Source organism: Sus scrofa, chromosome 5 (genome assembly GCF_000003025.6).
Source record: "Sus scrofa isolate TJ Tabasco breed Duroc chromosome 5, Sscrofa11.1, whole genome shotgun sequence".
Classification (NCBI taxonomy): domain Eukaryota; kingdom Metazoa; phylum Chordata; class Mammalia; order Artiodactyla; family Suidae; genus Sus; species Sus scrofa.
In genome coordinates, this window is record NC_010447.5 from 17,825,968 (window position 1) to 17,853,087 (window position 27,120).

Genomic DNA, 27,120 nt, shown 5'->3' on the forward strand with positions numbered 1-27,120 from the left:
AGTACAGGCACAGATGGCATTAAACAAGGGACTGCTACAGTTGCATAAGGAGATTGGGACAGCAGGAGTGTTGGGAGAGGTGGCACATCTGAATAGACATACCTCCAAGAGCATGGTTTTCCTGCCCCCACCCCTCAGTTTCTAGTGCCAAAGGGACACTCCTGCCATCCGGTAAGTGAGAGTGTTGAGAAGGGACTGCCTGGCAAAAGTCACAGTCAAAGTATCCAGCTACTGTCAGAGATGGACTTCTTAGCCCCCTTTTCTTCCCATCCACGGGTCTGCCACCAGCTCTTCTTTTCTTTAAAATTTTTTTACTAAAGTGTAGTTGATTTACAGTGTTCCTTCAATTTCTGCTGTACATCAAAGTGACCCAGTCACACATACATGTACATTCTTTTTTTTTTTTACATACTATCTTCCATCATGTTCTAACCCAAGAGACTGCACATAGTTCCCTGTGCTGTACAGTAGGACCCCATTGCTTGTCCTTTCCTAATGCAACAGTTTTCACCTACTAACCCATTCCCGCCCCTCCAGCAACCACAAGTCTGTTCTCTATGTCCATTATATGTTTCTGTTTTGTAGATAGGATTGTTTGTGCCAAATTTTAGATTCCACATATACATGATATTATATAGTATTTGTCTTTCTCTTTCTGACTTACTTCACTTAGTATGAGAATCTCTAGTTGCATCCATGTTGCTGCAGATGGCATTCTTTTAGCCTTTTTATGGCTGAGTGGTATTCCATTGTACATATGTGCCACATCTTCTTAATCCATTCATCTGTTGATGGACTTTCATGTTGCTTCCATGTCTTGGCTGTTATGAATAGTGCTTAAGGCCAAGTACAACAGAGTTAGCTATCAAGGAGTTCTATAGGCATGTCTCCTGGGGCAGGAGCTGGACAGAGACGAGCAGCCTGCTCTCTGCATCTCTTGAAGCATTTCCTCTCCTGACTCTGCTCCACCCCTCCCCCCAGCTCCCCACCAATGTATGGAGGTGTGATTCCATACATTGAGGTGTGCTGGGATTCCAGTCAATGCAGCTAGAATCACATGGCTTACAAGCTATCATCCTGGATCGCAAGGGACTCACATAAGGGACTTTGGATATGGCCTCTAACTGGCAAAAAGTTCTTCTACTTGAGGATGTTATTAAAAAGTTGTATTTCCTATATTTTCCAGGTACATGGGCTCCACACTGGAGAAGGCAACTGGGCGGCCTCCTTAGGAATCAAATCTGGTATCTAGTGACCATCGGTACTGCAAAGTCATTCCTTGCCTCAAAAACCAAATCTTTGCTGTTGCAAAATGAATCTGTTTCTTCCTAGTAAGTCCTCAGTGGGTAAAGGAAAACAATCTAATTTTTTTTTTTCTCATGGGCCTTAAATCCAGAGATTGAATCTTTTGTCCCTTCATACCAAAAAGTGTAACCATGTTTAGTCTCAGACATCATACAATGATGACGTCATTGGGAACATGCTTTCTCTTTTGAAATAACACATGTTCAACATCAAAAAAATTAGAAGGCACACAACTTAAAAGAAATACAGTTTTCTTGAGTTAACACCAAGTTGAGATAACCCATATTATTGTTTTAGCGTTGGTCCTTCAATTATTTTCTGGATCTCTGTCCCTCCACCTTGTCTCTCTGTTTCATTGTCATTCTGTCTCTCTCTCTCTACCTTACTTACTCTATAATTTTGTGTACCAAATTTGTTTAGTTAAAAATACAAACGGTCCTTTGAGCCCCACACCTTAGATTATTTTGTAATTAACTTTTTTTTTTTTTTTGGCTTTTTGTCTTTTCTGAGGCTGCACCCACGGCATATGGAGGTTCCCAGGCTAGGCGTCTAATCGGAGCTGTAGCTGCCGGCCTATGCCAGAGCCACAGCAACGTGGGATCCAAGCCGTGTCCGCAACCTACACCACAGCTCACGGCAATGCCGGATGCTTAACCCACCGAGCAAGGGCAGGGACCGAACCCGCAACCTCATGGTTCCTCGTCAGATTCGTTAACCACTGCGCCACGATGGGAACTCCAACTTTTTTATTTTAGAGTAGTTTTAGACTTACAAAAAATTGTGAGGGTATACAGACATCTTGTATACCGTACACAGCCAGTTTCCTTATTATCATCTTCATGATTATGATTATGATTATATGGCTGCACCCACGGCACATGGAATTGAACCTGAGCTGCAGCTGCGACCTCTTCCAGATCCTTTAACCCACTGGGCTGGGCTGTGATCAAACCTGTGTCCCCAGAGCAGCCAGAGATGCTGCAGTCAGATTCTTAACTCACTGCTCCAAGGCAGGAACTCCTCCTTGTTATTAATACCTCCCATTAAGGAAGCAATGTAAATGTATTATAATTAACTAGTTTATACCTCATTTGGACTTTTTTACCTTTTACCCTGTGTTCTATTTTTCTGTTCTGCGGTCTCATTCCATTGTATGACTTTACATTTACTCATTGTGTCTCCTTAGACTCACCTTGGCTAACACAGTTTGTCAGATTTTCTTTGTTTTGATAATCGTGAAGTTTTGAGGAGCTCTGCCCAGATGTTTTGTAGATGTCCACAACTGAGCTTCGTCTGGGTGTTTTCTCATGATTAGACTGGGGTTGTGGATTTTTTTGGGTGGAAGACCTCGGAAGTGATGTGCCTTCTCGTCACATCATATCCGTCGTACATGATATCGACATGACTTATCACTCTTGATGTTCACCTTGATCATGTGGCTGAGGAAATGTTTGGTGGATTTTTCTACAGTAAAGTTACTCTTTTATCCCATGTTTTGCTGTAGTCTTTGGAAGGAAGTCATTGTGCCCAGCCCACACTTAAAGGGGAGTCGTTATGCACTCCTTCCTTGACTTGGAAACCCTAGGTAACCAAATGGAGTTCTTCTGCAGGAGAGTTGTCAATCCTCCTTCTTAATTAATGCATGCAATCACTTATTCATGTCTGTACAGACCATGCATATTTATTTTATACTTTGGATTATAATGCAACATATTATCTATCTATCTATCTATCTATCTATCTATCTATCTATCTATCTATCTATCATCTATCATCTATCTATCAAGGCTCAAATTGTCCCAATTTGGCTACTGGGAGCACGGAAGCAGCCTTTTTGTTATTTCTTTAATTTGGGCACTGAAATAGTTTCAGGACCTTCTTATTTACATATCCCACCCGATTCTTAGAATAAGTTGTTTCTCCTTTGTTCCTAGGAAGGAAACTTTCATTCCTAGTGGTATTAGGCAGTGTTCTCCAGAGAAAGAGCCAGGGATTATGAGCATGGCCACAACAGAGACTGGAAACAGTGATTGACCCTGAGGGAGCACAAGCTGACTGACCATTCTTGCTCTGTATCCTGAATGTTCCCACTCCTCTTCAATAAAAAGTTGAAGCAGACCAGGACACACCTGAGAGAGGGTGCATCCTTGTTGAGGTAACAAGGATTTGACTTCTTTGAGTCTCTGTGAGAGGCTTATGGTGTAAGGAGGAATGCATTTCCCTTCCTATTTGCCTCCATGCTTCAAAAAATCAGCACGTGCATTTTGTGCTTGAGTCTTTGGATCCTGAATTAGGCCAGTGTATCCAATTTTCACCTTTTGAAAAGATTATTGGGATTCACATCCACGAACGGCAACATCCGCAATTTGTACTATTTTCTCAGAAAACAATTCCAGAAGCATAATTTCAGCTCAGGAGTATGTGCATTTTAATTACTTCTGAAGTGTGCTATAAGGCAAGTTTCTTGGTCATGAGGCAATTTTAATTATAAATCACATATCTTATTCCAGAGTCAATGCGCTTCCAATCTAATTAAACTGTAATGTGATTTCCTGGGGATTTCGGGTGACCTCTCAGCAGGAGGAAGTAGAGCCTTAAAGACCAAGTCAGAGAGACTAAGCTTAGGACATGGTGCAGGCAATAAAAAGGAGACTTTACAACGATGATGGACCAGAACTCTCCCACAACACTTGCCAAACGGATCTGGGAGGAATCATGACCATCATGATGCCAAACAATCATTTGGTGAAATTTTCTAAAGGAGGGGAGTGAAGCACACAAGATTAGGAGTATCCTTCATTCATGAAAAGGCGTTTCTCAGATGAAACCTCAAGAACAAGTGGTGACAGGGGAAAGCAATAGGAAACCATGCACTGTATTATAAATCTGCTTTATTTAGCAATTACAAGTGAGCAAAGAACAGAGGAAGCATCACAGGGATCCACACCTTGTATAGCATAGAACTTGTCACTCATGCTTTAACATTGAAACCTGTAAGATGGGAAATCCTGGACAACTGGAGAGCAAGGGGAACTGCACTGTTCTGAATCAGGATCCAGGTAATGACCTTCCAGTGTTGATCAATGAAAGCTCAGATTGAGCAAGGGGAGATGCAGGCACTCAGGAACTTCAGTTCTAACTCAAGAAGTCAGGGAAGTTGGGAGCAAGAGAGAGGAAGAAAATGGAGGAGATGGCAGTTCAGATGAGAGAGGCCTAGACATAGTGGGACCAAGAGCACATGGCAGGACTTCAGTGCCTGTAGCCCTTCCTGCTAGAAGAGGAGGAGGTGGTGGTGGTGTATTTGATGGTGGAACTGCTGCCCCCAGAGGAGCTGAGGCCACCTCCTATGGCTCTGCCACTGCCAGAACTGAAGCCACCTCCAAGGCCGTGACCACTGCTGTAGGAGTAGCCACTGCCTCCACCCAGGCCCAAGCCACTGCCGACACCGCTGGCACCGCCATAGCCGCTGGAGACGGTGGACTGCACCACAGCTGTGGAGGGAAGGGACAAGATCAGCACAAGACACGCTGACCCATTCATTCTGCCAGACGGAGTCCCGTCAGAAGAGCACAAGGACAAGGGAGGGGGCACGCAAAGCTACTTACAGATGTTGACTTGTCCAACGCCTTCCCCATTCAGCCTAGGAGAGAGGAGACACGGCCATCATGAGACCTGAGAGTCACAGCTGGACTGCTGTGCACACCCCTTTGTGAGGAGAGTCCGTGGCGAATGCTCTTCCTAAGTGGTTTTCTGAGGGTAGCATCATGGCCAAGACTAGACGGCCTTCGGCTTGAGCTCGTGACTGGACCTCTTGGCGATGGCCCCAGATGTTTGAGGGGGTTGTGTGAGTTACCCACCTGCACTCCTCGCCTTCCAGCAGCTTCCTGTAGGTGGCAATCTCCACGTCCAGGGCCAGCTTGGTGTTCATGAGCTCCTGGTACTCCTTCAGCAGCCTGGCCATGTCCTGCTTGGCCTTCTGCAGGGCATCCTCCAGCTCGGCCAGCTTGTTCCTGGCATCCTTGAGGGCCATCTCCCCACGCTGCTCGGCATCAGCGATGGCAGACTGCAGGCTGGCGCACTAGAGGACAAGATAAGCAGAGGGAACTAGCAACCTGATCTCCAGAGCAGACTAACCATGGTACCTCCTTCCCACTTCGGAAGAGTTCTGGAGCGAGGACCCTTTGGTCGAGTCTTTGTCGGTTCTGCAAACCTTAACTAGCCTAGGAGAGACTAGAGAAAACCTATGTCCTTCTGTGTGGAGCATCGTAGTGAGGATGGGCTGGTGACTGCTGGAAGATAGCACAGCAGATGCAAGATCAGGGGACACGGGACGGAATAGATCCACTGGATTGTTTGGAATGTTGACGGCGGATGCTCATTCGCTTAGGCGATGTCACAAACATTCTCTGGGAGGTGGTGATTTGACATGAAACTGTGGAGACCTTGCTTCCCTTCCAACTCATATTTTTGGACAGTGCTTATTTTGATCCTTGTCTTTCCGAGACTTTCTTTTTCACATTTATTCGGAGTGATTTTTCAGCAATCTTCCTCACTCTTTCTGGCTGGTTCTTTTCTCTACCGGCTTGTTTCTTACATGTGCTCTCTTTTCAGTGCCTCTAGACTATATCTTTGTACCACGGGCCCTATCAGGATCGGGCCCGTCATGAGTTTACTACATGCCCCTTGGCTGAAGTCCTTAGGAACTCACTGAGGGGTAACTGTGTGCCTTCCTCTCCCTGCTGGCCCCTCAGTGCAAGAAATTTCCCAAATGTGGCTGATGCATGCCTGCTGGTCTAAAAAAAACAATGGTTTAAGCTCCATGGTCCCCACCATACCTGCTTCTTGACGTGGTCGATCTCAGACCGCAGCCTCTGGATCATGCGGTTGATCTCGGAGATCTCCTGCTTGGTGTTGCGCAGGTCATCTCCGTGCCTGCCCGCTGTGACCCGCAGCTCCTCATACTATAAGCCAGAGGGAGAGAGGGTGCTTTACGTGGGCTTCACGTGGCAATGGTGACTGCCACGCATTTAACAAATTAATGCTCCTAGCTTTCCCACGAGACGTTTTAGGAAAAGGGACACCACAAGATCATTGCTGTTCTACACCCACGGCAGACCATCCCTGCCAGGACCACTGACTGCCTAGTTCACTCCAGGGTCAAGAGTGTTCTGCGTGGTTTCTGAGAACCAGCATCAGGGTGAAGCCGACACAAAGATCTTATCTACAGTAGCTTTTGTCTTGCCTTTGGGTTCTTTGGTTTCCTAGACTTGGACCTAACTACTGCAAAGATCTACTCTGTTAGGGCAGGGGGCGCATCGCTGTGAGAGGACCCCAGCTTCCTAGAAGGAGATTTCCCCAGGGAAGTCTGTAGCCATGGTGGCCTTCAAGGAGGAGGCCCAGGGAGGCTTCATCAGCTGCCGCCGCACCACCCACCTTGGACTGGTACCAGGACTCAGCCTCAGCCCGGCTCCTCTGAGCAATGTCCTCATATTGGGCTTTGACTTCAGCGATGATGCTGTCCAGGTCCAGGTTGCGGTTGTTGTCCATGGAGAGGACCACAGACGTGTCTGAGATGTGGGTTTGCATCTGAGCCAGTTCCTGCAGAACGCGACATCCTTAGATTGTCTTTGCCTGTGACATTTACAGACGTACCCGAGCCCAAGCTTTCCATCCCTCTCAGAGTCTCGTCAGAGTGACTCGAGCAAGGTGAGGGAGATGCTTACTGCGTCATAGAAGGCTCTTAGGAAGTTGATCTCATCTGTGAGAGAGTCGACCTTGGCTTGTAGTTCAACCTTATTCATGTAGGCAGTATCCACATCCTGAGAAAGAAGACCAAAACTGACAGTCAGATGAACCCTCCTTCCCAGTCTAGCCACCTTTTGGTCTCCCTGCTTATTCTTCTCTTGGCTGCGGGCAGGGACCCAGAGTGCTCTCTTTCTGCAAAGAAGCATGAACCCCCGACCTTACTCAGCTCACCTTCTTCAGATTCACAAATTCATTCTCGGCCGCTGTGCGCTTGTTGATCTCGTCTTCATACCTGGAATTAGAAAGGACGAGACGTACTTGAGCCAGTGGTGAAGCTGATACACAACAGACACCCTGGGACCCCAGTCTCCCCGAGTGGGATATCCAAATGGAACTTTCCTGCCCGCAAGCCTAAGAGATGAGCTCTGTGGTCCCGAAATGGGTTATTTCTTTACTCGCCCCACCACCTGGCTGGCCCTGTTGTTCTTTTGGGTCTGGGTATAGGCAGTGATTTTGGTTTCATTTCCATGGCCATATTTGCCTGGGAATCATGCCCTCATGTGGACCTGGTCATCCAAGAGACTTGAAGTGTGGGCTTCAGGAAACTGAGCCCCCTTCTCTCCTGTCACTCACTTGTTCTTGAAGTCCACCACCAGGTCCTGCATGCTCCTCAGCTCTGAGTCCAGGCGGCCTCTCTCCCCCAGGATGCTGTCCAGCTGTCTCCTGAGGTCGTTGATGTACTGCTCGAACAAAGGCTCCAGGTTCTGCCTGACAGTCTTGATGCCCTGCTCCTGCAGCAGGGTCCACTTGGTGTCCAGGACCTTGTTCTGCTGCTCCAGGAATCGGACCTGGAGGAAGAGCAGATGGTTATTTGCCAGACGAAAGATGGAAGAGAGAGATGTGAGTTGCCTGGTCCCCAAGCAGACCTGGGTGGTCTCCATTAGGCTGGGCTACTCCAGAGCATGTACAGAGACTCAGGCTGCCAGTTGTGTTTTCCTTGACAGCACATAGCTATCACTGGCTATGTTCTTCCTTGAAGTTTTAAGGTACCTTCCTCTAAGGTATGGAGGCTGTCACTGTCTTTCCAAGTTTCTTTTATTCCTCTTCATAAGCACAGTCACAGACTAGTTCACAGTAGTGTTTCTTTGGTGTATTGCACAGTTTTCTTGGAAATTATACCTCCATTAAAGTGTTCCCAGATATGTAGAAACTCACGATCAAGTTTGAATCCTATTAATAACTGAATTCCAGTTTATTTTCCCATTCAGTGCATGAGTCTCCTCTGAAACCAACTCCCTTAATAGTCAAAATCTGGTTCTGCAGATTGCGTATCTCTATGGATATGTTACTTTGTTCTGAGGCTTTTTTCCCCCTAGAATTTCCTTTTCTCTTTTATTTTCGTTCCTCTTGTTTCCCCCCTCTGTAGGGCTCTAGAGCAGTTTCCACTGTAATTCTGTTTTTAATTTGTGAGACCCTTCAGAAGGTCAGGCTAACCCGTTCCTTGCCCTCCTTCCCTTTCCTTTGCTTCAGGGTTATCAAGAGCTGAGAATTCTTTCCAGGCAGAAATGAGAGACCTCCAAGGGATCGGCGGTTCTGAACGATTCCCATCACCTCCTGCCTCCTGTCCACACAGAGCCTGTCCTGCATCCCAGTGGAGAGCTGGCCTGAGTCCCCTCCTCCCCGTGTCCTGAGTCTCTCCCTGGTAGGACTCATGGGTTGGTTCTTTAGTCTGGGGGCTGAAATCCCAGTGGAGGGCAGGTGCTCCAGGCTCACCTTGTCGATGAAGGAGGCGAACTTGTTGTTGAGGGTCTTGATCTGCTCCCGCTCCTCGGTCCTCACCCGCTGGATGGTGGGGTCGATTTGCAGGTTCAGAGGGGTGAGGAGATTCTGGTTGATGGTGACCTCTTGGATGCCTCCGGGGGGGCACACAGGGAAGCCAGAGCCCCCATAGCCCCCAACAAAGCCAGCTCCACCACCGAGCCCAAAGCCACCACTACCAGCACCAAAACCAAATCCACTCCTGGCTCCACCTCCAAAGCCGAAGCCAGCCCCAACTCCGCCGCCATATCCACCAGCGATGGAGATCCTCTTGGAGCCGCCCAGGCTATAGAGGCTGCGGCTGCCAAAACCAGCTCCTCCACACACTCCAGACAGGCCGCCACTGCCCCTGGAGCGGGACACGGAGACAGTGCTGAAGCCAGAGCGGCAGACCCCGGGGACTCTGGCTGAGCTGGCACTGAAGCCCCGGCGGCCGCTGCTTTGGCTCCTCACGGTGGATCTGCAAGACATGGTTCCTGAGGATGAGAAGGCTGAAGAAAGGCGTGAGAGGTGGAGGGTAGAGCTGAGGGGAGCAGATCTGTGAGAGGAGCTTCCCAGCAGCAGCTTATATATGGAGAAGAGGGGCTGGGCTCAGTCCTGGAAGGTGAGCTTGCAGGTTGGGAAGGGCTGGGCTTTGCAAACAGTGAGATCACATCTGGGTTATTAGAAATGTTATGAAATATGAGGATTGCATTTTTGGTTTCCTTTAGTCAGGGAAAATTTCTCCTGCCTTCCAGCTTTGACTTGATTTCAGTACAATAAGACTATTCTCAACTCACTGAGCTGGGAGTTAGTCACTGTCTTACAGAAAGATTTATATGTTATGCACGTGTGTGAAATGTACTGAGGCTCCTCTCCACCTGCTGTTTCTCACAGTGAAGACACTGGAGATCAAACTAATTCATTGCTTATCCCTGAGTATAATTATTAGTGTCTTTCATTGTTTCTAGAAGTTAGAGTTTTTGCTTTCTTTAATAGTTTCACGTGGGTAGATCAGTAAATTGACAATATAATGGGCCTCTCCACCTATCACTGGGTTTTATAAAAAGTACCTCATGGTCAGCCTCATATCATCTATACTTCCACCCAATTCCTTATCATTCCTGAAATATTTGAAAGAAAATCCCAGAGATCGTGTCATTTCTTTGGGATATAATTCAATGTTTATATGTAAATGAGTGCGCCTTTAAAATATATAACCAAATACCATTTATATATCCTTAATATTTATATATTCACTAGACATCAAGAAGTGTCTATTCAATATTGAAATCCTGTGTGTTATTCATATTTTTTATTTTCATTGTCTAAATCAGGATTCTAATAAGTTTCATACGTATCATGTGGTAATATGTCCTTAAACAATATGTCTTTAAAATCATTTAAATCATTAAATCCCCCTTCTCTTCTTCTTCTTCTGCCTTTTTTTTTTTTTTTTTTTGCTTTTCAGGGCCACACTTGTGGCATATGGAGTTTCCCAGGCTAGGGGTCCAATCAGAGCCACAGTTGCTGGCCTACACCATAGCCACAGCAATGCCAGATCCAAGGCACATCTGTGACCTGCACCACAGCTCACAGCAAGGCCAGATCCTTAACCCACTGAGCAAGGCCAGGGATTGAACCTACAACCTCATAGTTCCTACTCAAATTAGTTTCCACTACACCATAACAAGAACTCCCCCCTCCTCTTCTTGACTTGCAATTTATTTGTGAAAGGAACCAGGTTCTTTGTCCTGTGCAGTTGTCCATTCTTGGAGTTTTCCAACTGCATAGTCACTTTGTCTTATTTAACATGATCTCCTCTGCTTCGTGTATCCTGTAAACTGACAGATAAAACTACAATCTTAATGAGCTCTCTATTTAAACATACCAGATGTAGAGGTAGTAGAATGCCTATTTATATATTGATTATTGTTATTTACGTACTTGTATATTTTAAAATTAAGTAAATAATGCATGTTTACATATTTAAAGAAAAAAAATATGCTCAAGGCCGTGGTCTAGCCATGCAGTCCTGTGTGGGAAGACAGGCTGTGTTCCACTTCCCTGTGTATCCTTGTAGGAACTTCCCTTAGTTACTTCTCTGTATTCTTCCTGGGTCACATGTGATGCACGTGATCATGTATGTGTTTTGTATGTGTGTGTGTATTTGTCTCCTGTCTCTGTGTTTTCCCTTGGTTCTCATGTAATATCTCATAATTATTGATCTGCCTTTACCTGTGATCCATTATTATTCATTGGCAATGCTTTGTGCTGCTCTCAGCTTGGTCTTCATTTCTATGGTGGCTTTATTTATTCACTTGTTTATCATTGCCTTCCTGTCTTTTCTTTCTTTCTCTTTCTTTCTTTCTTTCTTTCTTTCTTTCTTTCTTTCTTTCTTTCTTTCTTTCTTTCTTTCTTTCTCTCTCTCTCTCTCTCTCTCTCTCTCTGTTTCTTTCTTTCTCTTTTCTTTTTAGGGAAAGAAAAACCACCTGCAGCATGTCAAAATTCCCATGCTAGGGTTCAAATTGGCCAACAGCTGCCAGCCTAGGTCACAGCCACAGCCACAGAAACAGGGGGCCTGCAACCGTGACCTACGCTGCAACCTATGGCAACGCCAGATCTTTAACCCACTCGGTGAGGCCGGGGTTTGAACCCACACTCTCATGGACATGGACACTATGTCGGGTTCTTAAGCCAAACCACAGCGGGAGCGCCTTCTTTTCTAAGCTCTACCAGCTAATATTTTTCTTTTATTGTCTCATTATACTGCCTCTTTGTTCTCTTATTTTATCATGGTGTTTATTTTACTGCCTTTGGGGTAATATTTTATTGTGACTTTTTTCTATTGAGGATTTTCTGTATTTCCTTGTTTTTCCTTTTCTTTGCATTTTTTAAAGGATAGCACTGGGAACTATATCTAGTCACTTATGATGGAGGGCAATATGAGAAAAAGAATGTGTATATGTTGTGTGACTGGATCACTCTGCTGTACAGTAGAAAATTGACAGAACACTGTAAACCAGCTACGATGGAAAAAAATAAAAATAGTTTGAAAAATAAAGAAAGAAAGAATCCCTTGTGGATCCTGGAATGGTCCCTTACTAGTGAGAGTTCATCTTTGAATGAGGTAAGCTCTTTCTGGACCTGTCCGTTGCAGACAGGATTCTGGGAGGAGGGGCCAGGCTTCCTCCAGACTAACAGGAATTCTCTTTATGACACAGGCTGTGTGAATAATTCTTTTAATTTTAATTCTGTCAAGCCCAGGAGGATGGCTGCAGTGTGTGTGGCTCACAGCTCATAGTCTCAGGCTTTCTTTGCTTCCCCAACACATGTGCCAGTGGGTCTTGCCTCTTACTCATTTCTCAGCCCTGCCTTCACTGTGTCTTAAAACTCCTTGGCAAATAGGGTCTTGCCTGCAGCCCCCACACCCACTTCTGACTATTGCAAACCAAAGGTTCTTGGATATCTACCTGAGGAGCTGTCCCTTACCTCCGCACAGGAGGAGTTGCATGAGTCAGCAGTGCCCGGCAGTAGGAAAACCTCAGGGTTAGTTTTGTGTTGCTGTTTCTCTGTGGTTACCACGTTGCTTGGTTTTGATTTGTTTTTGAGAGTGTTCTTTACTGGGTTTTCTGAGCTGTGCGCTGAGGGCGGCTTCTCTCTAATTTCTCCTACCACTGTGTTTATGTGTCTCTCCTGTGAAAATCGTTTGCTCTTTATTTTGATTGAGGGATTTTAAAACGTTTTTCTTGTGGTAGTTGAGGATGGAGCGTACCTTTATATTTTGGGTTCTCCGTGTTTGCTTTTAGGTAATTTCTGAGAAGAGGAAATGCTTCCCTTTCCTCCACTAGGTTAAGTTCAGAAGCCTCCCACTCACCTATTAATATTCAAAATAGATCTCTTTACACAGCAAGCCAATAACTTAAATTAGAACTATCACTTTTCATCTCTCCCACTTCATGAAAACTGTTTCATCCACTGAGACTTCATTGTCTTCAGCCCCCTCCCTTCCCTGAGTCATGTTGGGAGGCACCTGAGTTTTCTACAAGACATCGTATTTATGGTCATCAGCAATTTTAGCCCAAAATATATTTGTGCTCTCCTCAGTGTGAAAACCGACTTTATTGTTTAACCAAAATTTGTATTATTGAAAATCAAATCTATTTAAAGAGAACAGTATATAAACCACCATGTACCAATCACCCAGATTAAACAGTTATCAGTAGCTGTCATTATTGCTTCATCTAGAATTCATAAAAAATTTCCCTAGTTTTTATACCAAAATCCTCTACTTCTTTTTTTGATACACCTTAAAAGAATTGAAACATCAAGTCACTTCACTTGCAAATATTTGCATGCCGTTTTAAGTAATAATGATTTTTTAATCTTACTGGGTGACAGTTTTAAATCAGAACCAACAGTCATTTCTTTTTTTTTTTTCTTTTTGCCTTTTATCTTTTTTTTTTTTTTTTTTTAGGGCCGTACCCGTGGCACATGGAGGTTCCCAGGCCAGGGGTCGAATCAGAGCTGTTGCTGTTAGCCTACACCAGAGCCATAGCAACGCCAGATCCGAGCAGCATCTGTGACCTATACCACTGCTGACGGCAATGCCGGATGCTTCACCCACTGAGCAAGGCCAGGGATCGAACCCGTAACCTCATGGTTCCTAGTTGGATTCGTTTCCAGCGCGCCACGACAGGAACCCCAACAGTCTTTTTTTTTTTTTTTTGTCTTTTTGCTATTTCTTGGGCCGCTTCCGTGGCGTATGGGAGGTTCCCAGGCTAGGGGTCGAATCAGAGCTGTAGCCACCGGCCTATGCCAGAGCCACAGCCACGTGGGGTCGGAGCTGTGTCTGCAACCTACACCGCAACTCAACGGCAACGCTGGATTCTTAACCCACTGAGCAAGGCCAGGGATTGAACCCGCAACCTCGTGGTTCTTAGTCGGATTCGTTAACCACTGCGCCACAACGGGAAATCCCCAACAGTCATTTCTTAATGAAATCGAATAATGCCCATTTGTGTTCAGATTTCTCTGATTATCTCAAAGGTGTCTTTTCTTGCTGGTTTGCTGGAAGCAGCATCCCACGCTGGTGCACATATTGCATTGGACGGTCGTGTCTCTTAAGGTCCTTTCATTCTGTGACAGATTCCTTTCTTTTCTTTTAAACACCTTTGAGAAATTATGGAGAAATTGATTTTTCTGTGGAATGTTTATATTCTGGAGATGGCGCATTGCTTCCTGTTGGTGCCCCCAAACTTCTAACCCCCGTTTTTCCTATATAATAGTTGTAGTAGAGTTGATTAGATTTAATTCCATTGTCTCAGGCAGGATTATGTTCCAGCTGTTGCTGGGTACCACCTATTGCATCACCACGAGGTACATAATACTAATTGTCCTACTTCAGTGATGTTAAGGCTGATCCAGGGATACCTGTAGTTTCAGCCTTATCCCTTCGTTAAAAAGTACACAATGGATTAGCAATGAGATCCTGCTGTGTAGCACTGGGAACTATGTCTAGTCCCTTATGATGGAGCATGATAATGGGAGAAAAAACAATGTATACATGTATGTGTAACTGGGTCACCATGCTGTAAAGTAAAAAAATAAAATAAAATAACGTATTGGGGAAATAAAAAAATTATGTACACACCTAAAAAAATACACAATAAAAATGTCATCTTAATATTTTAATATTCATTGATCCCTTCCCATATTTACTATTTCATTAGGGGTCGCAAAATGTTAACTTACTAACACCCCGCCTCTGCATTTATCAACTGAGAGTCATTTGTAAAGAGGGATTCTTTGTTGTTTATTTTTAGATAATCTAATAAGTGTTTAATTCATCACAGGAAAGGCAGAATAAGTGCTTGATTCTTTCCCTTTATTTTGCAGTTTTCAGAAGAGTGGGTTGGGACCCCAGCAATTTCCAAATGTCAGCAAAGAAAGTTTTTCTTTGGTTATTTTGTTTTGGGGGTTTTGTGCAATTATAAATTCATAGTGTAAAAAAATATATTTGACTATAACATTGTAAATCAGCTATACTTTAATGAAAAAAAATTTAAATAAAAAAATTAAAAATATATTTGATATGGTTCAGTCCACTGCAGTCATTAAAATTTTGGTGCTTAAATTGTCCCATTTTAGGCCAATGGGAGCTCTTTGGATTGGCTTCTGTGTCCTCTTGTTAGGACCTTATTCAGATTTGACAATTTCCTTCTTTTCTGGGATGAGCTGTCAAGGCTACCTTGTACTTTTCTAGAAACAGACATGGAATCAGCCGTTTCTCTGAGTAGCTCTGGTTCTTTTTATTGGGGAATGATAACCCTAAGCTGGAGTTTTCATGCCATGGATGCTCATTGTTACTGGATTCTTCTTGCTTTGAAGATTGATCAATGGACAGAGCTGGCAAAAATGTAAAAATATACTTAAAAAACAAATCAGAAGCTTATACTAATATTTACTACTCAAGGAGAAGAATATGGGATGATTTTATACCTGTATTTATTCTACTCACTCTGAAAAGCCTGGCTATGAATGACCTAAACATATTACTTATTTGCTTTATCCTCCAGCATACTTATGATAGTATGAAAATAACAATACAAATACTACTATTAAAACTAGGTTTGCTAAACACAGTTTCTGATTTCTTTGTGGCTACTTCTCCTGGTGCGATGAAAAAAAAATCAAATTAGGCAAGGGGAATAGAGAGTTAGAAGAAGGGGATAGAGGAAAATTTTCATGAGAATCCAGATAAATTGTAGCCTGGTAGTTTCAAACAGAAGCAGGAAAGAAGGTCTTCCGCTGTTACAACTGATGGAGAAGAGTCTCTCAAGTGAGGGAGTACAGGCACAGATGGCATTAAACAAGGGACTGCTACAGTTGCATAAGGAGATTGGGACAGCAGGAGTGTTGGGAGAGGTGGCACATCTGAATAGACATACCTCCAAGAGCATGGTTTTCCTGCCCCCACCCCCTCAGTTTCTAGTGCCAAAGGGACACTCCTGCCATCCGGTAAGTGAGAGTGTTGAGAAGGGACTGCCTGGCAAAAGTCACAGTCAAAGTATCCAGCTACTGTCAGAGATGGACTTCTTAGCCCCCTTTTCTTCCCATCCACGGGTCTGCCACCAGCTCTTCTTTTCTTTAAAATTTTTTTACTAAAGTGTAGTTGATTTACAGTGTTCCTTCAATTTCTGCTGTACATCAAAGTGACCCAGTCACACATACATGTACATTCTTTTTTTTTTTTACATACTATCTTCCATCATGTTCTAACCCAAGAGACTGCACATAGTTCCCTGTGCTGTACAGTAGGACCCCATTGCTTGTCCTTTCCTAATGCAACAGTTTTCACCTACTAACCCATTCCCGCCCCCTCCAGCAACCACAAGTCTGTTCTCTATGTCCATTATATGTTTCTGTTTTGTAGATAGGATCGTTTGTGCCAAATTTTAGATTCCACATATACATGATATTATATAGTATTTGTCTTTCTCTTTCTGACTTACTTCACTTAGTATGAGAATCTCTAGTTGCATCCATGTTGCTGCAGATGGCATTCTTTTAGCCTTTTTATGGCTGAGTGGTATTCCATTGTACATATGTGCCACATCTTCTTAATCCATTCATCTGTTGATGGACTTTCATGTTGCTTCCATGTCTTGGCTGTTATGAATAGTGCTTAAGGCCAAGTACAACAGAGTTAGCTATCAAGGAGTTCTATAGGCATGTCTCCTGGGGCAGGAGCTGGACAGAGACGAGCAGCCTGCTCTCTGCATCTCTTGAAGCATTTCCTCTCCTGACTCTGCTCCACCCCTCCCCCCAGCTCCCCACCAATGTATGGAGGTGTGATTCCATACATTGAGGTGTGCTGGGATTCCAGTCAATGCAGCTAGAATCACATGGCTTACAAGCTATCATCCTGGATCGCAAGGGACTCACATAAGGGACTTTGGATATGGCCTCTAACTGGCAAAAAGTTCTTCTACTTGAGGATGTTATTAAAAAGTTGTATTTCCTATATTTTCCAGGTACATGGGCTCCACACTGGAGAAGGCAACTGGGCGGCCTCCTTAGGAATCAAATCTGGTATCTAGTGACCATCGGTACTGCAAAGTCATTCCTTGCCTCAAAAACCAAATCTTTGCTGTTGCAAAATGAATCTGTTTCTTCCTAGTAAGTCCTCAGTGGGTAAAGGAAAACAATCTAATTTTTTTTTTTCTCATGGGCCTTAAATCCAGAGATTGAATCTTTTGTCCCTTCATACCAAAAAGTGTAACCATGTTTAGTCTCAGACATCATACAATGATGACGTCATTGGGAACATGCTTTCTCTTTTGAAATAACACATGTTCAACATCAAAAAAATTAGAAGGCACACAACTTAAAAGAAATACAGTTTTCTTGAGTTAACACCAAGTTGAGATAACCCATATTATTGTTTTAGCGTTGGTCCTTCAATTATTTTCTGGATCTCTGTCCCTCCACCTTGTCTCTCTGTTTCATTGTCATTCTGTCTCTCTCTCTCTACCTTACTTACTCTATAATTTTGTGTACCAAATTTGTTTAGTTAAAAATACAAACGGTCCTTTGAGCCCCACACCTTAGATTATTTTGTAATTAACTTTTTTTTTTTTTTTGGCTTTTTGTCTTTTCTGAGGCTGCACCCACGGCATATGGAGGTTCCCAGGCTAGGCGTCTAATCGGAGCTGTAGCTGCCGGCCTATGCCAGAGCCACAGCAACGTGGGATCCAAGCCGTGTCCGCAACCTACACCACAGCTCACGGCAATGCCGGATGCTTAACCCACCGAGCAAGGGCAGGGACCGAACCCGCAACCTCATGGTTCCTCGTCAGATTCGTTAACCACTGCGCCACGATGGGAACTCCAACTTTTTTATTTTAGAGTAGTTTAGACTTACAAAAAATTGTGAGGGTATACAGACATCTTGTATACCGTACACAGCCAGTTTCCTTATTATCATCTTCATGATTATGATTATGATTATATGGCTGCACCCACGGCACATGGAATTGAACCTGAGCTGCAGCTGCGACCTCTTCCAGATCCTTTAACCCACTGGGCTGGGCTGTGATCAAACCTGTGTCCCCAGAGCAGCCAGAGATGCTGCAGTCAGATTCTTAACTCACTGCTCCAAGGCAGGAACTCCTCCTTGTTATTAATACCTCCCATTAAGGAAGCAATGTAAATGTATTATAATTAACTAGTTTATACCTCATTTGGACTTTTTTACCTTTTACCCTGTGTTCTATTTTTCTGTTCTGCGGTCTCATTCCATTGTATGACTTTGCATTTACTCATTGTGTCTCCTTAGACTCACCTTGGCTAACACAGTTTGTCAGATTTTCTTTGTTTTGATAATCGTGAAGTTTTGAGGAGCTCTGCCCAGATGTTTTGTAGATGTCCACAACTGAGCTTCGTCTGGGTGTTTTCTCATGATTAGACTGGAGTTGTGGATTTTTTTGGGTGGAAGACCTCGGAAGTGATGTGCCTTCTCGTCACATCATATCCGTCGTACATGATATCGACATGACTTATCACTCTTGATGTTCACCTTGATCATGTGGCTGAGGAAATGTTTGGTGGATTTTTCTACAGTAAAGTTACTCTTTTATCCCATGTTTTGCTGTAGTCTTTGGAAGGAAGTCATTGTGCCCAGCCCACACTTAAAGGGGAGTCGTTATGCACTCCTTCCTTGACTTGGAAACCCTAGGTAACCAAATGGAGTTCTTCTGCAGGAGAGTTGTCAATCCTCCTTCTTAATTAATGCATGCAATCACTTATTCATGTCTGTACAGACCATGCATATTTATTTTATACTTTGGATTATAATGCAACATATTATCTATCTATCTATCTATCTATCTATCTATCTATCTATCTATCATCTATCATCTATCTATCAAGGCTCAAATTGTCCCAATTTGGCTACTGGGAGCACGGAAGCAGCCTTTTTGTTATTTCTTTAATTTGGGCACTGAAATAGTTTCAGGACCTTCTTATTTACATATCCCACCCGATTCTTAGAATAAGTTGTTTCTCCTTTGTTCCTAGGAAGGAAACTTTCATTCCTAGTGGTATTAGGCAGTGTTCTCCAGAGAAAGAGCCAGGGATTATGAGCATGGCCACAACAGAGACTGGAAACAGTGATTGACCCTGAGGGAGCACAAGCTGACTGACCATTCTTGCTCTGTATCCTGAATGTTCCCACTCCTCTTCAATAAAAAGTTGAAGCAGACCAGGACACACCTGAGAGAGGGTGCATCCTTGTTGAGGTAACAAGGATTTGACTTCTTTGAGTCTCTGTGAGAGGCTTATGGTGTAAGGAGGAATGCATTTCCCTTCCTATTTGCCTCCATGCTTCAAAAAATCAGCACGTGCATTTTGTGCTTGAGTCTTTGGATCCTGAATTAGGCCAGTGTATCCAATTTTCACCTTTTGAAAAGATTATTGGGATTCACATCCATGAACGGCAACATCCGCAATTTGTACTATTTTCTCAGAAAACAATTCCAGAAGCATAATTTCAGCTCAGGAGTATGTGCATTTTAATTACTTCTGAAGTGTGCTATAAGGCAAGTTTCTTGGTCATGAGGCAATTTTAATTATAAATCACATATCTTATTCCAGAGTCAATGCGCTTCCAATCTAATTAAACTGTAATGTGATTTCCTGGGGATTTCGGGTGACCTCTCAGCAGGAGGAAGTAGAGCCTTAAAGACCAAGTCAGAGAGACTAAGCTTAGGACATGGTGCAGGCAATAAAAAGGAGACTTTACAACGATGATGGACCAGAACTCTCCCACAACACTTGCCAAACGGATCTGGGAGGAATCATGACCATCATGATGCCAAACAATCATTTGGTGAAATTTTCTAAAGGAGGGGAGTGAAGCACACAAGATTAGGAGTATCCTTCATTCATGAAAAGGCGTTTCTCAGATGAAACCTCAAGAACAAGTGGTGACAGGGGAAAGCAATAGGAAACCATGCACTGTATTATAAATCTGCTTTATTTAGCAATTACAAGTGAGCAAAGAACAGAGGAAGCATCACAGGGATCCACACCTTGTATAGCATAGAACTTGTCACTCATGCTTTAACATTGAAACCTGTAAGATGGGAAATCCTGGACAACTGGAGAGCAAGGGGAATTGCTCGGATCTGGATCAGAACCCAGGCAATGACCTTCCAGTGTTGATCAATGAAAGCTCAGATTGAGCAAGGGGAGATGCAGGCACTCAGGAACTTCAGTTCTAACTCAAGAAGTCAGGGAAGTTGGGAGCAAGAGAGAGGAAGAAAATGGAGGAGATGGCAGTTCAGATGAGAGAGACCTAGACATCGTGGGACCAAGAGCACATGGCAGGACTTCAGTGCCTGTAGCCCTTCCTGCTAGAAGAGGAGGAGGTGGTGGTGGTGTATTTGATGGTGGAACTGCTGCCCCCAGAGGAGCTGAGGCCACCTCCTATGGCTCTGCCACTGCCAGAACTGAAGCCACCTCCAAGGCCGTGACCACTGCTGTAGGAGTAGCCACTGCCTCCACCCAGGCCCAAGCCACTGCCGACACCGCTGGCACCGCCATAGCCGCTGGAGACGGTGGACTGCACCACAGCTGTGGAGGGAAGGGACAAGATCAGCACAAGACACGCTGACCCATTCTGCCAGACGGAGTCCCGTCAGAAGAGCACAAGGACAAGGGAGGGGGCACGCAAAGCTACTTACAGATGTTGACTTGTCCAACGCCTTCCCCATTCAGCCTAGGAGAGAGGAGACACGGCCATCATGAGACCTGAGAGTCACAGCTGGACTGCTGTGCAGACCCCTTTGTGAGGAGAGTCCGTGGGGAATGCTCTTCCTAAGTGGTTTTCTGAGGGTAGCATCATGGCCAAGACTAGACGGCCTTCGGCTTGAGCTCGTGACTGGACCTCTTGGCGATGGCCCCAGATGTTTGAGGGGGTTGTGTGAGTTACCCACCTGCACTCCTCGCCTTCCAGCAGCTTCCTGTAGGTGGCAATCTCCACGTCCAGGGCCAGCTTGGCGTTCATGAGCTCCTGGTACTCCTTCAGCAGCCTGGCCATGTCCTGCTTGGCCTTAAGCAGGGCATCCTCCAGCTCGGCCAGCTTGTTCCTGGCATCCTTGAGGGCCATCTCCCCACGCTGCTCGGCATCAGCGATGGCAGACTGCAGGCTGGCGCACTAGAGGACAAGATAAGCAGAGGGAACTAGCAACCTGATCTCCAGAGCAGACTAACCATGGTACCTCCTTCCCACTTCGGAAGAGTTCTGGAGCGAGGACCCTTTGGTCGAGTCTTTGTCGGTTCTGCAAACCTTAACTAGCCTAGGAGAGACTAGAGAAAACCTATGTCCTTCTGTGTGGAGCATCGTAGTGAGGATGGGCTGCTGACTGCTGGAAGATAGCACAGCAGATGCAAGATCAGGGACACGGGACGGAATAGATCCACTGGATTGTTTGGAATGTTGACGGCGGATGCTCATTCGCTTAGGCGATGTCACAAACATTCTCTGGGAGGTGGTGATTTGACATGAAACTGTGGAGACCTTGCTTCCCTTCCAACTCATATTTTTGGACAGTGCTTATTTTGATCCTTGTCTTTCCAAGACTTTCTTTTTCACATTTATTCGGAGTGATTTTTCAGCAATCTTCCTCACTCTTTCTGGCTGGTTCTTTTCTCTACCGGCTTGTTTCTTACGTGTGTTCTCTTTTCAGTGCCTCTAGACTATATCTTTGTACCACGGGCCCTATCAGGATCGGGCCTGTCATGAGTTTACTACATGCCCCTTGGCTGAAGTCCTTAGGAACTCACTGAGGGGTAACTGTGTGCCTTCCTCTCCCTGCTGGCCCCTCAGTGCAAGAAATTTCCCAAATGTGGCTGATGCATGCCTGCTGGTCTAAAAAAAACAATGGTTTAAGCTCCATGGTCCCCACCATACCTGCTTCTTGACGTGGTCGATCTCAGACCGCAGCCTCTGGATCATGCGGTTGATCTCGGAGATCTCCTGCTTGGTGTTGCGCAGGTCATCTCCGTGCCTGCCCGCTGTGACCCGCAGCTCCTCATACTATAAGCCAGAGGGAGAGAGGGTGTTTACGTGGGCTTCACGTGGCAATGGTGACTGCCACGCATTTAGCAAATTAATGCTCCTAGCTTTCCCACGAGACGTTTTAGGAAAAGGGACACCACAAGATCATTGCTGTTCTACACCCACGGCAGACCATCCCTGCCAGGACCACTGACTGCCTAGTTCACTCCAGGGTCAAGAGTGTTCTGCGTGGTTTCTGAGAACCAGCGTCAGGGTGAAGCCGACACAAAGATCTTATCTACAGTAGCTTTTGTCTTGCCTTTGGGTTCTTTGGTTTCCTAGACTTGGACCTAACTACTGCAAAGATCTACTCTGTTAGGGCAGGGGGCGCATCGCTGTGAGAGGACCCCAGCTTCCTAGAAGGAGATTTCCCCAGGGAAGTCTGTAGCCATGGTGGCCTTCAAGGAGGAGGCCCAGGGAGGCTTCATCAGCTGCCCCCGCACCACCCACCTTGGACTGGTACCAGGACTCAGCCTCAGCCCGGCTCCTCTGAGCAATGTCCTCATATTGGGCTTTGACTTCAGCGATGATGCTGTCCAGGTCCAGGTTGCGGTTGTTGTCCATGGAGAGGACCACAGACGTGTCTGAGATGTGGGTTTGCATCTGAGCCAGTTCCTGCAGAACGCGACATCCTTAGATTGTCTTTGCCTGTGACATTTACAGACGTACCCGAGCCCAAGCTTTCCATCCCTCTCAGAGTCTCGTCAGAGTGACTCGAGCAAGGTGAGGGGAGATGCTTACTGCGTCATAGAAGGCTCTTAGGAAGTTGATCTCATCTGTGAGAGAGTCGACCTTGGCTTGTAGTTCAACCTTATTCATGTAGGCAGTATCCACATCCTGAGAAAGAAGACCAAAACTGACAGTCAGATGAACCCTCCTTCCCAGTCTAGCCACCTTTTGGTCTCCCTGCTTATTCTTCTCTTGGCTGCGGGCAGGGACCCAGAGTGCTCTCTTTCTGCAAAGAAGCATGAACCCCCGACCTTACTCAGCTCACCTTCTTCAGATTCACAAATTCATTCTCGGCCGCTGTGCGCTTGTTGATCTCGTCTTCATACCTGGAATTAGAAAGGACGAGACGTACTTGAGCCAGTGGTGAAGCTGATACACAGCAGACACCCTGGGACCCCAGTCTCCCCGAGTGGGATATCCAAATGGAACTTTCCTGCCCGCAAGCCTAAGAGATGAGCTCTGTGGTCCCGAAATGGGTTATTTCTTTACTCGCCCCACCCACCTGGCTGGCCCTGTTGTTCTTTTGGGTCTGGGTATAGGCAGTGATTTTGGTTTCATTTCCATGGCCATATTTGCCTGGGAATCATGCCCTCATGTGGACCTGGTCATCCAAGAGACTTGAAGTGTGGGCTTCAGGAAACTGAGCCCCCTTCTCTCCTGTCACTCACTTGTTCTTGAAGTCCTCCACCAGGTCCTGCATGCTCCTCAGCTCTGAGTCCAGGCGGCCTCTCTCCCCCAGGATGCTGTCCAGCTGTCTCCTAAGGTTGTTGATGTACTGCTCGAACAAAGGCTCCAGGTTCTGCCTGACAGTCTTGGTGCCCTGCTCCTGCAGCAGGGTCCACTTGGTGTCCAGGACCTTGTTCTGCTGCTCCAGGAATCGGACCTGGAGGAAGAGCAGATGGTTATTTGCCAGACGAAAGATGGAAGAGAGAGATGTGAGTTGCCTGGTCCCAAGCCGACCTGGGTGGTCTCTATGGTACTGGGTTACTCCTGAGTATGTACAGAGACTCAGGCTGACAGTTACGCTACCCTGACCATTTTTCCTTCAGAGGATACTGATTTCATCACCTAAATTCTGCCATGGAGCTGTGACGTATTCCATCCTTCTGAGTTATGAAGCCTGTCATTAACTTTCAACATTTCTTCTCTTCCTCTTGATAAGTACAATCACAAATGTAATTTATAGCAGTATTTCTCAGATGTACTAAACATATTTTTTAAGAGACTATCTCAGTTAAAGGGATGTCAAATGTTTAGAATCTAATGATTTAACTCCAGTCCTATTAATGATTGGATTGAATCTACCTTCTCATTTAGCGCATTAGTCTTTTCTAAACCAAAATCCCTTAATGGGCAGAATCTGACTCTATGTAATATTTCTATGGATATATTTTTTTCAGCCTTTTTTCCCCCTAGAATTTCCTTTTCTCTTTTATTTTCGTTCCTCTTGTTTCCCCCCTCTGTAGGGCTCTAGAGCAGTTTCCACTGTAATTCTGTTTTTAATTTGTGAGACCCTTCAGAAGGTCAGGCTAACCCGTTCCTTGCCCTCCTTCCCTTTCCTTTGCTTCAGGGTTATCAAGAGCTGAGAATTCTTTCCAGGCAGAAATGAGAGCCCTCCAAGGGATCGGCGGTTCTGAACGATTCCCATCACCTCCTGCCTCCTGTCCACACAGAGCCTGTCCTGCATCCCAGTGGAGAGCTGGCCTGAGTCCCCTCCTCCCCGTGTCCTGAGTCTCTCCCTGGTAGGACTCATGGGTTGGTTCTTTAGTCTGGGGGCTGAAATCCCAGTGGAGGGCAGGTGCTCCAGGCTCACCTTGTCGATGAAGGAGGCGAACTTGTTGTTGAGGGTCTTGATCTGCTCCCGCTCCTCGGTCCTCACCCGCTGGATGGTGGGGTCGATTTGCAGGTTCAGAGGGGTGAGGAGATTCTGGTTGATGGTGACCTCTTGGATGCCTCCGGGGGGGCACACAGGGAAGCCAGAGCCCCCATAGCCCCCAACAAAGCCAGCTCCACCACCGAGCCCAAAGCCACCACTACCAGCACCAAAACCAAATCCACTCCTGGCTCCACCTCCAAAGCCGAAGCCAGCCCCAACTCCGCCGCCATATCCACCACCAATGACACAACTGCCCCCTCCGATGGAGATCCTCTTGGAGCCCCCCAGGCTATAGAGGCTGCGGCTGCCAAAACCAGCTCCTCCACACACTCCAGACAGGCCGCCACTGCCCCTGGAGCGGGACACGGAGACAGTGCTGAAGCCAGAGCGGCAGACCCCGGGGACTCTGGCTGAGCTGGCACTGAAGCCCCGGCGGCCGCTGCTTTGGCTCCTCACGATGGATTTGCAAGACATGGTTCCTGAGGATGAGAAGGCTGAAGAAAGGCGTGAGAGGTGGAGGGTAGAGCTGAGGGGAGCAGATCTGTGAGAGGAGCTTCCCAGCAGCAGCTTATATATGGAGAAGAGGGGCTGGGCTCAGTCCTGGAAGGTGACCTGCTGATTGGAAAGGGCTGGGCTTTGCAAATAGTGAGATCACCCCCAGCTTCTAGAAAGGTATGAAGAATGAATATTGCTTCTTTGGCTTCCTTTAGTCATGGAGAAATTCTGCTGGCTTCTAGCCTTGACTTGATCCGAACACAATAAGCCGGGATGTAAATTCACTGAAGTCATGAATTAGTCATGTTCTCAAACAAAGGAGGCAAGGAGCTGATCTGTGATAATTGTCCCCTCCTTCTGCTTACTCAGACACTCTTCTGTGTGCCCCCTTCCCACACAGGTTTTATTCCTCCAGCACCACCCTCCCCATCAGGTTGGACTAATAGGCATTTGCCCCATGGCCTGAGCAAGAAGTGGCCTGCGGTGTTTTTCCACCATGTTTGAACCTGTTATTCCGGAGCTCCAGGCTGCCTTCCTGGTGGCCTGGCCTGGGAATGGCGACCTCTTTGGGGGAATGATCCTCCTTTGAAAAGCAGGAGAGACAAAAGGGTATAATTTTTACAGCATAAGTGCAAGTCTGTCCTTTGTGGAATGGGCATTTTCATGATAGGCTAGAAGACCACCCAAGCCAGCCCTGCCCAGCTGGCTTGACTGTGACTTTTTGCAATTTCTACCACGCATGCATCTCTCTTCCCAGTGTTTGCTTTCCTATTGAGCTGATAACTATATACATTTTTTAGGAAATGAAATTTGTAGACATCTTATTCTATGATTTTTTTGGAGTAATCTCTTAGACCTTAAAGAACATAAAGTGAACAGGGCAAAAGTCAGTAAGGGAATTCACTGCATTTTGATTCCCAGGGATTCTGACACTTCTTTAAAATCAAGAATCAGGGCGTTTCCGTCATGGCGCAGTGGTTAACGAATCCGACTAGGAACCATGAGGTTGCGGGTTCGGTCCCTGCCCTTGCTCAGTGGGTTAATGATCCAGCATTGCCGTGAGCTGTGGTGTAGGTTGCAGACGCGGCTCGAATCCCGCGTTGCTGTGGCTCTGGCGTAGGCCGGTGGCTACAGCTCCAATTCAACCCCTAGCCTGGGAACCTCCATAGTGCCGCGGGAGCGGCCCAAGAAATAGCAACAACAACAACAACAACAACAAAAGACAAAAGACAAAAAAAAAAAAATCAAGAATCAGACATCTTAATGGGGTGTGTACATAAATTTGAGGAGCATATAGAAACAATGAATCATAAAAATGTATCTTTGCAGGTGTGGTGATGTCACAAGTAAATTCCAAATTTATATTTCTAATCTCAGTGCTTGAAATCTCAAACCTTAGATAACTTCTTGGAAGAGAAGCCTGTTAAGTGAGCATGGTGTTTGGTGTAGAGGGGAATGAGGTTTGTTTTTTTCTAGTCCATGCATTAAAAGCAATTGTAGACATGGTGTTTTATGAGAACATCTGGTTAAATGGACAACTAGGGGAGGAAAGACAAACTGCCACATTGAGAGGATCCTGGGGAAAGCTCTTATGACTACTTAATAAGCAGTTCCATCTCTCCAGCGTTATGGGGGCACACCATCCAAGAGGGCAGGGCCTTCCCTGCCCGAAGGCATGCTAACTCAGCATCTGGCAGGAAAAGGATACCTTCTCAAGACAACGGAAACAGCGCCCCTTCCTCCACCCTGGTTGCACAATGCTTGACCAAGAAATGTGCTTCCACCCAGTTCTGGGAAAGAAGCTTTCTTTCCCGTGGCACAGTGTTCTGATCTACTCTCTTGGAATAGTGTCTTTAGACTTGGCCTGGATGAGACTGGGAGGAGAAGGAAGGGTTGGCAAGTGACACGGGAGTTGTGTGCACTTGTCCAATGTCCTGTGTCTGTGTCAATATTCAATGTCTGCGTCTGCTTTCACACTGTGTCTGTGTCAATATTCAATGTCTGTGTCTGCTTTTCACACTGCAGTGGGGGAATTGAGCAGTAGCTGCAA

At 45.7% G+C, this 27,120-nt stretch overlaps 1 protein-coding gene across 3 annotated transcripts; it reads right to left on the bottom strand.

Annotated features, from left to right (window-relative positions):
- On the bottom strand, nucleotides 4,180-25,146 carry KRT6A (keratin 6A). Of its 3 annotated transcripts, none has more exons than XM_021091688.1 (10): nucleotides 24,812-25,130; nucleotides 8,824-9,122; nucleotides 7,684-7,898; nucleotides 7,282-7,342; nucleotides 7,029-7,124; nucleotides 6,739-6,903; nucleotides 6,141-6,266; nucleotides 5,163-5,383; nucleotides 4,911-4,945; nucleotides 4,180-4,796 (listed from the first exon to the last, which is right to left on the bottom strand). In XM_021091688.1, exons 1-10 carry the CDS (start codon nucleotides 25,047-25,049, stop codon nucleotides 4,555-4,557), a joined length of 1,698 nt encoding a protein of 565 aa, XP_020947347.1. In that variant the 5' UTR covers nucleotides 25,050-25,130; the 3' UTR covers nucleotides 4,180-4,554. The 3 variants fall into 3 exon arrangements, with proteins under 3 accessions (XP_020947347.1, XP_020947348.1, XP_013840212.2); XM_021091689.1 differs by having other exon boundaries at nucleotides 8,824-9,080; nucleotides 24,770-25,130; XM_013984758.2 differs by lacking the exons at nucleotides 4,180-4,796; nucleotides 4,911-4,945; nucleotides 5,163-5,383; ... (4 more) ...; nucleotides 7,684-7,898; nucleotides 8,824-9,122 and adding exons at nucleotides 19,868-20,484; nucleotides 20,595-20,629; nucleotides 20,847-21,067; ... (3 more) ...; nucleotides 22,965-23,025; nucleotides 23,368-23,582 and having other exon boundaries at nucleotides 24,513-25,146.

Excerpts from the sequence above, each read along its gene's own strand:
- KRT6A (XM_021091688.1), bottom strand. The coding sequence starts at position 25,049 with ATGTCTTGCAAATCCATCGTGAGGAGCCAAAGCAGCGGCCGCCGGGGC. Across the intron at positions 7,125-7,281 it reads AATTTGTGAATCTGAAGAAG|GATGTGGATACTGCCTACAT; the intron begins GTGAGCTGAGTA and ends CTTCTTTCTCAG. Across the intron at positions 6,904-7,028 it reads TAAGAGCCTTCTATGACGCA|GAACTGGCTCAGATGCAAAC; the intron begins GTAAGCATCTCC and ends CGCGTTCTGCAG.